Source organism: Dipodomys merriami, unplaced genomic scaffold (assembly GCF_024711535.1).
Source record: "Dipodomys merriami isolate MVZ:Mamm:240054 unplaced genomic scaffold, mDipMer1.0.p SCAF_4, whole genome shotgun sequence".
In the NCBI taxonomy this organism is placed as follows: Eukaryota; Metazoa; Chordata; class Mammalia; order Rodentia; family Heteromyidae; genus Dipodomys; species Dipodomys merriami.
In genome coordinates this window covers 94311510-94323757 of record NW_027205603.1, presented here as the reverse complement: position 1 = coordinate 94323757, position 12248 = coordinate 94311510, and the positions used below count along the sequence as shown (strand labels likewise).

General features: G+C 65.9%; 1 protein-coding gene across 4 annotated transcripts in view; it reads right to left on the bottom strand.

The window, feature by feature from the left end:
- Window positions 1–453: 453 nt before the first annotated feature.
- Window positions 454–12248, bottom strand: part of LOC138806034 (adhesion G protein-coupled receptor B1) — a 79869-nt gene continuing 68074 nt past the window's right edge. For 2 of the 4 annotated variants that reach the window (XM_069991493.1, XM_069991494.1), the window contains exons 25-31: window positions 10294–10465; window positions 8604–8699; window positions 5449–5503; window positions 2881–3581; window positions 2100–2135; window positions 1453–1560; window positions 454–1236 (exon numbers count right to left, since the gene is read on the bottom strand). In XM_069991493.1, the coding sequence (XP_069847594.1) occupies window positions 1021–1236; window positions 1453–1560; window positions 2100–2135; window positions 2881–3581; window positions 5449–5503; window positions 8604–8699; window positions 10294–10465 (1384 nt within the window). In that variant the 3' untranslated portion in view covers window positions 454–1020. The remainder of the gene's footprint in view (window positions 1237–1452; window positions 1561–2099; window positions 2136–2880; window positions 3582–5448; window positions 5504–8603; window positions 8700–10293; window positions 10466–12248) is intronic. The other 2 variants (XM_069991497.1, XM_069991495.1) reach the window with 1 other exon arrangement.

The following is a 12248-nucleotide window of genomic DNA, read 5'->3' as shown; positions in this document are numbered from 1 at the left end:
CCCAGATCTGTAGTCCCAGGTACCTCAGGGTGGAGACAGGGTGACACGGTCACACACATGCGTGTGCACGCACATACAGGTGTGCGAGGCACATGCACGCATGTGCATGCACACACACACACACACACACTTGTGCACACATGCACACAGACTTCATGGCATCAGCCCATCAGCCTCCGGGCCTCTAAGCTCACGGCTCACCCAGTCCCGCTGAGAGGCTCAGGCCTGCCCCCTGCTGGGGATATGGAGAAAAGCACCAAAAGCCGCTCACTCTCCGCGCATTTCCTTTGAGCATTTCAGGTTTTTTTTCTTCCAGGGTGCTTGGAGCACATGCTGCCCCCCTGCTGAGGATGGAGGAAGGAAGGCAGGGGCACCACCCCTGGGGACTGGGCACAGGATGGCAGGCCTGAGCGGGCAGGAGAGGGGCAGAGGAAGGCCGCACACAGAGAGGGCTGGGTTTTTAGTTCTTTTTATTGAAGAAAAGAAAAGGAGAGAAAAAATAGATTCCCCACCCCACTTCTTCCCGGAGCAGGCTTCGTCCTGCCCCTGGGGCCTGGGCCGGGGCTGGGGTCTCCCCCCCAGGCCTGGCAGGGGCCCAGGGCCCTGGAAGGGAGGGGGGGTCTGGCTGCTTCCCAAGGGGTGAGGGGTGTCTAAAAAACGGAGCCAGGCTGGCGGGCCACAGGCAGTCCCCTGCAGTGGTGCCCGAGGCAGGCATCCTGGGAGGGCTGGCCATACCAGGCCTGCCCGTGTCCACCGCCGCCCGCCCGCCGTCCGCTGGGGCTCGCCCAAGGAGGGCAGAGTCTGAGGCACCTTCCTGCCTCTGGAACCCTGTGCTGGCCGGGCCGGGCCGCCTCCTGTCCTGCTTCTGGCGCTGGTCCCAGCACGGCCGGCCCTTCGCCTGGCCACCTCCGGACGCCGGGCCCGGGCCTGGCTGCCACGGTGAGTGGGTCTCGCCCGTCTGTGGCTGGTGCGGGCAGAGCAGCATCCCTCCGGGCCCGGCGCGGGGCCGCGCCTGCCCGCTCAGACCTCGGTCTGGAGGTCGATGATGTCCTGGCCCACCAGTGGGATGGTGGCGCCGGCCTTCTCCCACTCCACGCTGCGCAGCTCCAGCGGCGATGGGGGTAGGGGCTCCAGCTCCTTCTTCGCCCAGGCCGGCGTGCCGTGCGTGCCGTGCGTGCCGTGCGGCTTCCGGAGGCTCTCCCAGGCCCGCTTGTTGGGTGTCTGCTGCTTGTCTGGCTGCGGTGGCGCGGGCGGGCAGGGCAGGGTGAGGAGAGGAAAGGAGGGCTCAGCGAGGGAGCTGCGGGTGGAGTCGGGGACCCGGGCTCCGGGGAGGGGCGGCTGCCCACCCTGAGCCCCGCCCCGCCCAAGCGAGGGGATGGGTGAGTGACCTGGAGGGCGGGGGAGGGGCTCCCAGCCAGGGGCTCCCACGGGCGCCCTCCGCCCGCCGCAGACCTTGCCCTCCTGGCCCAGGGCCTCCTTGTCCTTCTCGGCCGCGTGCTGCAGCTTGCGATTCAGGTCCTGGAACAGGTCCTGGTGCCGTTTGCGTGTGTGCATGATTTTCTGTGGAGGGGACAGTGACCTGAGACAAGAGAGCCCAGCCCACCCCACCTCTGCCCTGCCTGAGGCTGACTGGGCCTCGCCCCTCCCTGGCCCTGCCCAGGGGCTGGCCCCTCCCCGGCCCTGCCCTGGGGCTGGCCCCTCCCCAGCCCTGCCCAGGGCCTCGCCCCCTCCCCGGCCCTGCCCAGGGGCTGGCCCCTCCCCAGCCCTGCCCAGGGGCTGGCCCCTCCCCGGCCCTGCCCAGGGGCTGGCCCCTCCCCAGCCCTGCCCAGGGGCTGGCCCCTCCCCAGCCCTGCCCAGGGCCTCGCCCCCTCCCCAGCCCTGCCCAGGGGCTGGCCCCTCCCTGGCCCTGCCCAGGGGCTGGCCCCTCCCCAGCCCTGCCCAGGGCCTCGCCCCCTCCCCAGCCCTGCCCAGGGGCTGGCCCCTCCCCGGCCCTGCCCAGGGGCTGGCCCCTCCCCGGCCCTGCCCAGGGGCTGGCCGGAGCCGCCAGCTGAGCGGTTCGGAGTGGCCCCACAGGTGTGTGGGGGAAGGGCAGCACCCACCTCGAAGTCCAGCTCTGCATACCGTGACTTGCGCCTCTGTGGAGAAAAGGGGTCTGTGTTGTAGGTAACGGTTCCCCAAAACGCCTGTCCAAGCACGCGGAGAGCTGGCCATGGGACTGAAACCCACCCAGAGGAGCCGGGCTGCCCTTTCCCTGGTAACCATGAGACTGCTGGGGCCAGAGGGAAACAGCTGGTGGTGACAGGCCCAGGGCCTCTCCCCAACAGTGCCCTTCTGCCCTGGGATGGGCCGATGCCCCCCTCTCCCCAGGGCACCTCCTCTCCCACATCTAGGACCTGTTACCTCAAGCTGGCCCCTCGGTCTGCATACCACATGCTATGGCCAGCACACAGGCCGGGCAAGGATGTCCAGCCCCACCAGCTCAGAGCATGCCACCCAATAGGCAAGGGCTTATGCTTGGGGTCACGTGGCAGAGCCCAGCCAGCAACGAGCCTGGGACAGGGCTGCACCGCCAGAAGCCGGGAGCTGGGCAGCAGAGCCTGTCCTGAGCCAGGGCAGGGCCCTGAGGCCATGCCTCGCCTCTGCCTGGGTCCCACGCCCTGTGGGCTGGAGATCAGGAGCTTTGGTGGACGTAAGCAGAGACGCACTGCCCTGCCGGGCGTCCAATGGTGCACCAGGGCAGATTCAGCCACAGGCCAAGGCCACAGAGCACCAGCCACCCTGGTGCTGGCTGCCTGCCGCCCTCGTCACCCTGACCCTCAGGCCCACCACACCCAGGGGCGGCCTGGCCCCTCATCCGGGCCCTGTCCTGGCCCCCCTCACCTCCAGGGAGCTCACGGACAATGTGGCAACGTTCTCATTCTTGGTCCCAGCTGCAGAGCTGGGTCCTGGGTGGACGGCCGGCTCTCCTGTGTCCCCCAGGCTGGAAGGTGCTGGTTCCAGGGTGGGAGGTGGGGGCAGGGGCTGCTGGGGCGGCAGGGGCGGCGGGGGTGGGGGCGGCGGGGGCTGGACGGGGGGCACTTCGGGGGGACCGCTGCCTGGCGGCTCCCGCGAGGGCGGGCTGCGGGTGGGGAAGCTGGCGTCGGGCGCCATGCTCAGGTGGATGAGCCGTGTCTGGGGCATCTGGTCGATGTTGATGCTGTACTTGGGCTCCTCCTTGGGCTTGGGCCGCAGCGTGGCTGTGGCCGTGGGCAGGATCACGTAGCTCGTGTCCAGAGCCTTCTCCTGGGCCCGGCTCAGCTCTGAGTCCAGCTTCTTGAAGATGTCCCCGTCGCCGATGAAGGAGGATTTGGGTGCCTTGTCTTTCTTGAGGGTCAGCGAGTGGTTGGGGAAGTCAGGCAGCGGCCCGCCGGGGTAGCGGGGAGAGCCGTGCAGGTGCAGCTTGGACACGTTGGCCGGCAGGCTATTGAAGGTGGGGGGCGGCCCCTTGGCCAGCTTCAGCTTCTCCTCCTCGGGCAGCGACGGCCGCTTGAGCGTGCCCGTGATGGTGGCCGTGCGGCAGGCGGCGATGTCCTTGTTCAGCACTGAGGGCGGCAGGCACGGGCAGTGGGGTCAGGGCACGGCTGCTGCTCCGGCTCCCCACCGGGCGCCCCACCCTGGCGCCTGCCCTGCCCCTGGTCCTGGGTCCTTTGTCTTCCCAACAGGGCTGGCCAGTGAGGTGCTCCTCTGCTGGCCTCCGCCAGTGCGGAGGGTGACTCCTACCAGAACCGCAGGCCGGACTCTCACAGCAAGGAGCGGGGAGCCCAGGAGGAGGGGGTGCCGGGCCCCGGGTGCACAGCCATCAGGGGACTTGGAGCTTGGCACCGAGCCCAGCCCAGCCCCCAGCGGCACTCAGGCCCTGCACCTCTGGCAGGCCGCTCTGGCCAGCCAGGAGCCTGGGCCCGGTCCACGGCCCTGAGGCAACCTAGACCCAGAAGAGGCTCCTCTCCCAGGCCTCAGGCAGTCCACTTTCTCAGACTACCTGACCTCTGACCTGACTCCTGCAACCACCTGACATCTGCTTCTTGTCAGTCAATCGGGGCCCCCCTGGCCGGCCGAGCTGCCCACGCCCCGGGCGCCCAGGCTGGCACTCTGTGTACTTCCTTCCCTCTATGGCTCCACTTCTTTCTGAGCAGCTCCTCCCAGTCTCCTGGCCCCGTGGTCCACCCCTGCTGGCTCAGCCTGGCTCCCAAACCACACCCGGCACCAGCCCTGAGCCGCCCCAGCTCCCTTCATGGTGTCAGCAGCTGACCTTGGTTGCCCACCACCTCCTCGCTGCCCGGGGCAGGGCCACTCGCCTGCCCGTGGGCCCTTCCCACTGCTCGGGAGCTCCTCTTCTTCCCCACCCTCAGGATGGCAACCCCGGCCTCTGCCTGCCCCTCCCCACAGCCATCTTCCTGCAGGCCCCTTCCTGGGGGCCAGGGTCATTCCAGACACTTGGCCCTAGGGTGCGCTGAGCGGTGGGTCATCCGCACCCAAGGCCTGCGGCCTCCCGTCTCTGCTTGTCCCGTGAGCAGCAGGCTGTGGCTGGGTGTGGTGCCCGCTGTCCCGGCTCCTCCCAGGCCCATCCCTCGCCCCCAATCAGGGCTTGGCCTGCACAGGTAACCACAGCACAGCTGCCGCTCTGCGCCTGCCACTTCCGAGTGGCACATAGGCAGGGCCTGCTGGCCCTGAGCCATGGGGACCCCTCTGGGAGGCTGTAGGGCTGGGTCACTGGACACTGGAGGGAAGAGTCTCTGCCGGCTCCGAGACCACTCCCCCAGGAGGCCTTCTGGGACCGCCAGAGCATCGCAAACCTGTGCCTGGAGCTGCTCCAGCCCCACCCCGTGCTGCCTCTGAGGAGGGGACCCTTCAGTGCCTGACCGAGCAGACGTGCCAGGGAGCTTCCATGCAACACGTGGGCTGTCTCCTGAGCGTCCCCTAATCCTGCAGCTGAGTCCTTTTATTGTGCTTGCTGCCAGGAAGCTCAGCACTAGCCTAGGAGCCCAGTAACCAGTCCTGTCCTCTGCCTTCCTGCAGCGCCCACTGCTGTCTCTCCCACCTGAAAGCCTGGTCGGCCCCTTCCCCACACTCAGACCAACAGCGAAGAAATGGAGCTGACACGGAGCATGGGTGTGCGACAGACAGGAGGCGGGTGCTGACGGGGTGGAGGGGGTTGGGCGGGCAGGAGGACAGAGGGGGCAGACCGGGAGGGTAGAGAGGAGAGGGCAGGAGGGGAGTGGTGGAGGGCAGGGCTACACTGGCCCCTAGGAGTGCACAGACCTCCTGCAGCCTCAGTTGGGACCAGGCCCCGCCTGGGCCCTGGCTTGGCCCACATGACAGACAGCCACGGATGGGACAGACGACAGACACATGACCGCGCAGTAAAGAGAAGGAAGCAGGTGAGCCGGCTCGGCCACCCTGCGCTCTCACCTGTCAGGCGCTCACCTGATCTACAGGCCAGATCCACGTCCTTCTCAAAGTCAGTCTGCAAGACAGAGACAGTGGGAGGGGTGAGCGCAGGGCCCAGCCAAGACTGCCACCATGGAGCCCCAGCCCCAGCTCCTGTGCGTGCACCCGCGTGCCACAGCCACACCTCCTGTGCGCGCACCCGCGTGCCACCACGTGCCACAGCCACACCTCCTGTGCGCGCACCCGCGTGCCACAGCCACACCTCCTGTGCACACACCCGCGTGCCACAGCCACACCTCCTGTGCGCGCACCCGCGTGCCACAGCCACACCTCCTGTGCGCGCACCCGCGTGCCACAGCCACACCTCCTGTGCGTGCACCCGCGTGCCACCGCGTGCCACAGCCACACCTCCTGTGCGCGCACCCGCGTGCCACCGCGTGCCACAGCCACACCTCCTGTGCACACACCCGCGTGCCACAGCCACACCTCCTGTGCGTGCACCCGCGTGCCACAGCCACACCTCCTGTGCACACACCCGCATGCCACAGCCACACCTCCTGTGCACACACCCGCATGCCACAGCCACACCTCCTGTGCACACACCCGCGTGCCACAGCCACACCTCCTGTGCACACACCCGCTTGCCACAGCCACACCTCCTGTGCAGGCACCCGCGTGCCACAGCCACACCTCCTGTGCACACACCCGTGTGCTACAGCCACACCTCCTGTGCGTGCACCCGCGTGCCACAGCCACACCTCCTGTGCACACACCCGCGTGCCACAGCCACACCTCCTGTGCGTGCACCCGCGTGCCACAGCCACACCTCCTGTGCAGGCACCCGCATGCCACAGCCACACCTCCTGTGCACACACCCGCGTGCCACAGCCACACCTCCTGTGCACACACCCGCGTGCCACAGCCACACCTCCTGTGCACACACCCGCGTGCCACAGCCACACCTCCTGTGCGTGCACCCGCGTGCCACAGCCACACCTCCTGTGCACACACCCGCGTGCCACAGCCACACCTCCTGTGCAGGCACCCGCATGCCACAGCCACACCTCCTGTGCAGGCACCCGCGTGCCACAGCCACACCTCCTGTGCGTGCACCCGCGTGCCACAGCCACACCTCCTGTGCGTGCACCCGCGTGCCACTGCCACACCTCCTGTGCGGGCACCCGCGTGCCACAGCCACAGCTCCTGTGCACACACCCGCGTGCCACAGCCACACCTCCTGTGCGGGCACCCGCGTGCCACAGCCACACCTCCTGTGCGGGCACCCGCGTGCCACCGCGGAGCCCCAGCCACAGCTCCTGTGCGTGCACCCGCGTGCCTGCTCACAACTGCAAGGCAGTCCACGCGGGTGTGCACTGTGCTGTGCCCCTAAGAAGGCTGGTCCATGTTGATGGCCTGCCAGGCCACACCCTGCATTCACACGAGTGCTCACGAGCATGCGTGTGTGTGTCCACAACCTGCCAGGAGGCCACACCCCGCATTCACACGAGTGCTCACGAGCGTGCGTGTGTCTGTGGCACACCCATGAGGCCATGCCCCCGCATTCACACGAGTACTTGCGAGCGTGCACGTGTGTGTTGGTGGCACACCCAGGAGACCATGCCCCCACATTCACACAAATGCCCACCAGGAGTACACACCCCTGCATTCACACAAATGCTCATGCCTGCCAGGAGGCCCCTGCATTCACATGGGTGCTCATGTGTGTACATGTGCTCATCCACGGCCTGCCCACGAGCTGTGCGCCTGCACTCACACAAGTGCTCACAAATGTGCACATGCATGTCCATGGCGTGCATGTGCAGGCCACACTTCTGCATTCACACAAGTGCTTGTGAGCGTGCACATGCGTGTCTATAGCCCACTCACGAGGCCACACCCCCACGTATTCACACAATCTCTTGAGAGCTTGCATGTGCTGGACGTGTGGGGCGTGACTCCCCGTGGCCTTTCACGGTGTGCATGTGTACCCGGGTGTCTGCATGTTCATGGTGTGTGTGTGTGTATACTGCACCTTCAAAGGTGAGTGCATGTTCATAGTGTGTGTTCATGGTGTGTGCATGTGTATCTGTGGCTTCACAGGTGAGTGTCTGCATGTTCGAAGTGTGTAAGTGTGTGTACCCATGCCTTCATGGGTGTCTGCACATTCACAGTATGCATGTGTATCCCCACCTTCACAGTGAACGTCTGCAGGTTCATGGTGTACGTGTGTACCTGTGCCATCACAGGTGTCTGCATGTGTGACATGAATTGTGAGGCATGTGCTGTGGCTTACACATGTGCAAGCTCCTGTTTATGTATATTTGCATGCATGAGTGAATTGCATGTGTTTGTGTGAACACACACATGTCCTCTGAGGCCGGTGGAGTGGCTGGCGTCCAGCCATCCTGCTGCAGCAGGGCTGCTGGCTGCCAGGAGGGCTCAGGCAGAGCCCTGGTCCCCACCACAGCTCGGGACAGCAGTAGAGTGGAGACAGGCAAAGGTGGGGAGCAGCAGTGCTCCTCACACAGGGGGAGGGGGGCAGTGCTCCCCACACTGTGAGCTCATCTAGAGACCTAGCGCCTCACCACAGGGTCCTTCCCTGCAAAGGCAGGAGTCAAGCTGTCTGGAGGTCAGAGGTTAGGCTGGAGAAATGTCAGCGACAGGGAAGCTGTGTGCTCAAGAGTATCCTATACCCCAATACCTGTTTCCTTCTAGACAGAGATGCTGAGGTCCAGGGAAGAGCCTGAGGCCACTCCTCAGGGCAGAGCTAGGACAAGGCTGGGGGCGGGGGAGGACCCGCACCCCTCCTGAGTCTCCAGGCATGTGAACCAGGGTGGAAGCAGCCCTCTAGTGAGGGGTGGGGAAGGTCCGGTGAGTGGACTGTCTGGACTGCAGGGCCCAGGGCCACTGGGCAGGGTGTGGCAAGTCACACAGGAGCCCGGTGCCAGGGTGACCTGGGGTGAGGCCCGGGGTGGGGCGGCCCCGTGCAGCCGGGCGCAGGCACGGCCCCGTCCACACTCACCATCTTGGCCCACACCAGCCCTACACCTGGCCCAGGGGTTTCACCTTGGCAAGACTCAGTTTCTGCAACTGTAAACCAGGTCTAATCCAGGCTCAGGGAGAATGTGGAGGCCCCGCCGGCAGCAGGGTGCCTACTCCCCAGCCCCCAGTCCTACCATGAGCTGGGCATGGCCGTTCTGGAAGGAGCCACCTGAGTCCCCGTTGCCTTCCTCCTGGCGGTCCACCACGCGGCACTTCACAGCGTCCTGGACCTGGGGAGGGCGGGGGCGTCAGTGGGCCCTGCAGGGGGAAGCACCCCACACTGGCCGCAAGAAGTGCCACCCATGGCTCAGGGGAGGGGAGAAGGGTCAGTGACACGGCCACTCGGGTTCTGGGCTTTCCTGAGAACCCATCAGGACCAACTGCACCCCAGCGTCCCCAGCATTCTTTGGCATGTCCCTGGGGATGACATGTCCAGTTAAGGGACATCACTTCCCAGGGACACGGCCGTGGGGAGGGGCTGGGGCCGGCCATTCAGCCAGGACGGGGATTGTCAACAGGAGGCGGAGACCAGATATCCAGAGGGGTCTTCACAGGAGGAAGGACAGGGGAGCAGCGGTCACCCCAGGCCCAGTGCTAGGGCCCACAGTGAGTGACTCCCAGGGGCTGCGGAGACTGTGGGGCCTCTTGGCCTCCCCCCCCTCTGGATTTCCTGACCATGACGCTGCACGCAAGTCCCACTCTGGGAGCCAGGCTACCGCGGGGCCACTCTTCCCTGTCAAGGTCATCCGTCTGACCTGCTGCTCCTGCGCTCCTCTGCGGGCCTCTGGACTCCGCCGTCTAGCTCTTCTAGAACTCTCTCTCCAGTCTCTATCTGGGGGTGGAAGGTGCCCCCTCCAGGGGAGTTCCCGAGCCCTTTCTCTCCCCAGGATGTTTCTGGTTCTTTTCTGGAGGCTACCCAGTTCTGTTTCGGGAGGCCAGGGAGGGGGCAGAGGCAGGAGTGTGGCCTCTGGACAGACGGGCAGCTGAAAGTGTGGTGGGGCCAGCCTGAGCCTCTGCCAGGGCCCGGCTCAGTGCTGCGGAGACGGCCGAGTGCCGCGGGGCCAAGGTGGCTGCGGCCACCGTGTCTCCTGGGATGGCGGGAGAGGCCCAAGAGCTCCCGCTCCCTCCTGCCTGCAGTATGCCTCCCGGTGGGCTCAGTGGCCGTCCCTGCTCCCACCTTTCAACCCCAACGGCAGCCCCGTGAGCACGTGAAGAGCTGTGGGCTCTGCCACAGGGGCACTGTGTGGCTGGGCCTCGGGAACTTCAGGCTCTCTTCCTCCCTGGGAGCAGGCCCCGGCAGGGGCGGACCCAGGCGCCCAGCTCCCTGACCTGCAGAGGACGGGAGCACAGGAGGCTGGGGCGACGCTGCCGGACTCCCAACATCCCTGCCTCCTGCAGCTGAGGCCACCGGCTGTTTTGCCCATGAACCTCTGAAAACTCCCACAGCAGGGTTCTAGGAAGTTCCAGGAAGAAAGGGAGTGAAGCCCCTCTGCCCTCAGCATCCTAACTGGCTGCTAGGGGAGTCACAGTCCCCCAGTGCACCCATCTCTGAGGTCCAGACACATCTCCCTCATTACTGCCCCTTAACTCCCTCATTACTGCTGGCCTTCGGGACAGTTTGGTGAGAACCCAATATTGACATTTTCTGGAAAGCTCCAGAAACTTCCAGAAGCACCTGCCCTGGGCCTCCTGCTCCACAAACCTCATGAAGATGGGGCTGTCTGCCCCATGAGTGCTGGAAGATGCCCTGACCATGCACCCGGCCGGTTGTCTGCGGGAGGCCAGCGGCGCCTCCTCCCACCCCCGTGGGGTGCTCGCGCCCACCTCTCTCCGCAAGATGCAGTGCACCATCACAATGACGAAGCCCTCCAGAGAGTCGAAGACGGCGAAGAGGATCTGGAAGAGGGCGGAGCGGCGGTCGGTGACCGCCAGCACAGCAGACATCCAGGTCAGCGCCAGCAGCGGCAGTACCACGCAGGAGCTCCACAGGGAGGCCCTGGGGACGGAGCGCGTCAGCTGCGGGCACCCCCCGCCCCACGGCTCCTCCTGCCTAGCTCTGCCCTCCCCCTTCCCGAGACCCTCCCTCCATCCCAGACCTGGGGGCTGCAGCAGAGATCGGCAGTGCCTGTGGACTCAGGGGCTCAGGAGGGTAGACCTCCTGACTATCTAGAAACAGGACAGGGATGTGGACTGGAAGGGGATGGGATCCTGGGAGCTGGGTGGGGCGCCGAGACCCCTTGGTTCCAGCCTCCAGGGCTCAGGTCCCACATGGCAGGGCAAGATGGCCAAAGGAGGAGGCATGCTGGCCAGGCCACAGCGGGAGAGCGAGGAATGTGGAGAAAGGGAGGGGCAGAAAGCTGAGGGGAGACAGGACAGACAGTGGACGGGACAGCTGGACAAAGCCAGGGGGTGAGAGGAGGCCAACACAGACAGAAACACAGCGGACAGGCGTTTCCTCCTCTCCGGGAACCCCCCTTCCCGGGCCTCCAGTGCCCTATCAGTCACCTGTGGGTCCACCCTGGGTGTCCCTACCCCTCAGGCAGCCCCCCACTCCCCCTGCCCAGCTACACACCTGCTGCCAGATGGGCACGTTGGGCGCAGGTGCTCAGGAAATGTGCCCTGGTCCTGACTCAACACCACCATGGCTGTCAGAGGCCTCCTTCATTGGAGAACCACCCCCCAGCCCCTGCCGGGTCCCCAGGGGTCAGCACCACTTATTCCTCTCATGGTCACCCCTCTGTCCCCTCCAAAGAGGTGGAGGCGCAAACAGCTCTGTCTGATATCACCCACGCTGGCCCCACCTCTTGAGGAGCTGGGGTGGCAGGTGTGGTGCCCGCTTGCCCTCATCTCCTGACCTCAGTGGTCAGCACAGCCCGCCTAGCTGTCCCCTCACCTTGACCCCAGCCCAGCCAGCCCGGCTTTGGTCCTGTTCCGGTGACCCTGCCCTGGTGATCTGCCGGTCTCGGCTGCAGTGTCCCCACCCAACTCAGCTGCGGCTGCCTCCCTGGCTCCACCCAGCCAAGGCCTCCTGGGTCTCAGACTCAGCCCTGCAGGTTCCCTGCCATTGAGGCTGGGTGGGTGGGGCAGTGGCCTGCAGAGCTGCGGTGGGCACAGGGGCTCACAAAGCCCATCACCACCTTTGACCAACGCCCCTTTCGGCCTCCGCCTCCCCACCGGGCCAGCGGGCCCCACATCCCCTTGCTTTACTTGGGAAGCAGACGTTCTTTGAGCTATGGCCCTCACTCCCTCCTGGCTGCCCCTGCGTCTTCTCTGACTCCCAACAGGGGCCGGGTGTGCGGCTGACATCTTCAGACTGGCAGCTGGCCTGCGGCCGGGGGGTGGGGGGGTCTGTCAATGACTTCCCCAAGTGCACTGCTTCCACAGCAGGGCTGTGTGGGGTGCAGGCATGCACAGAAAGATCTGGAAAGGTGCACAGCAGCCCGACATGAAAGGAGCCAAGAGCTGCTGAAGGAAGGTTGGGGTGGGGGTCCGGGTCACTGCCCCCACTGCTCATGTGTGTGTGCAGGAGCTCCACACACCCTGCTCAGGGGGGTCCAGCCCCCAACCCCCTGACTTCCTGGGGCAGAGGGTCATGGGGGCTCTAGGAGCAGCTGCAATGCTTGCTGGGCCCACACCCATGTCCTACAGGGAACCCTGGACTCAAGCCCAGCGGGGAGCAGGCATGGAGGGGCCAGCGCCCAGGATGCCATTACTCTGACTTGAACATTTGCAAGTCACATACACAGTGCCTTATCCACATGCACACGCTCACACACATG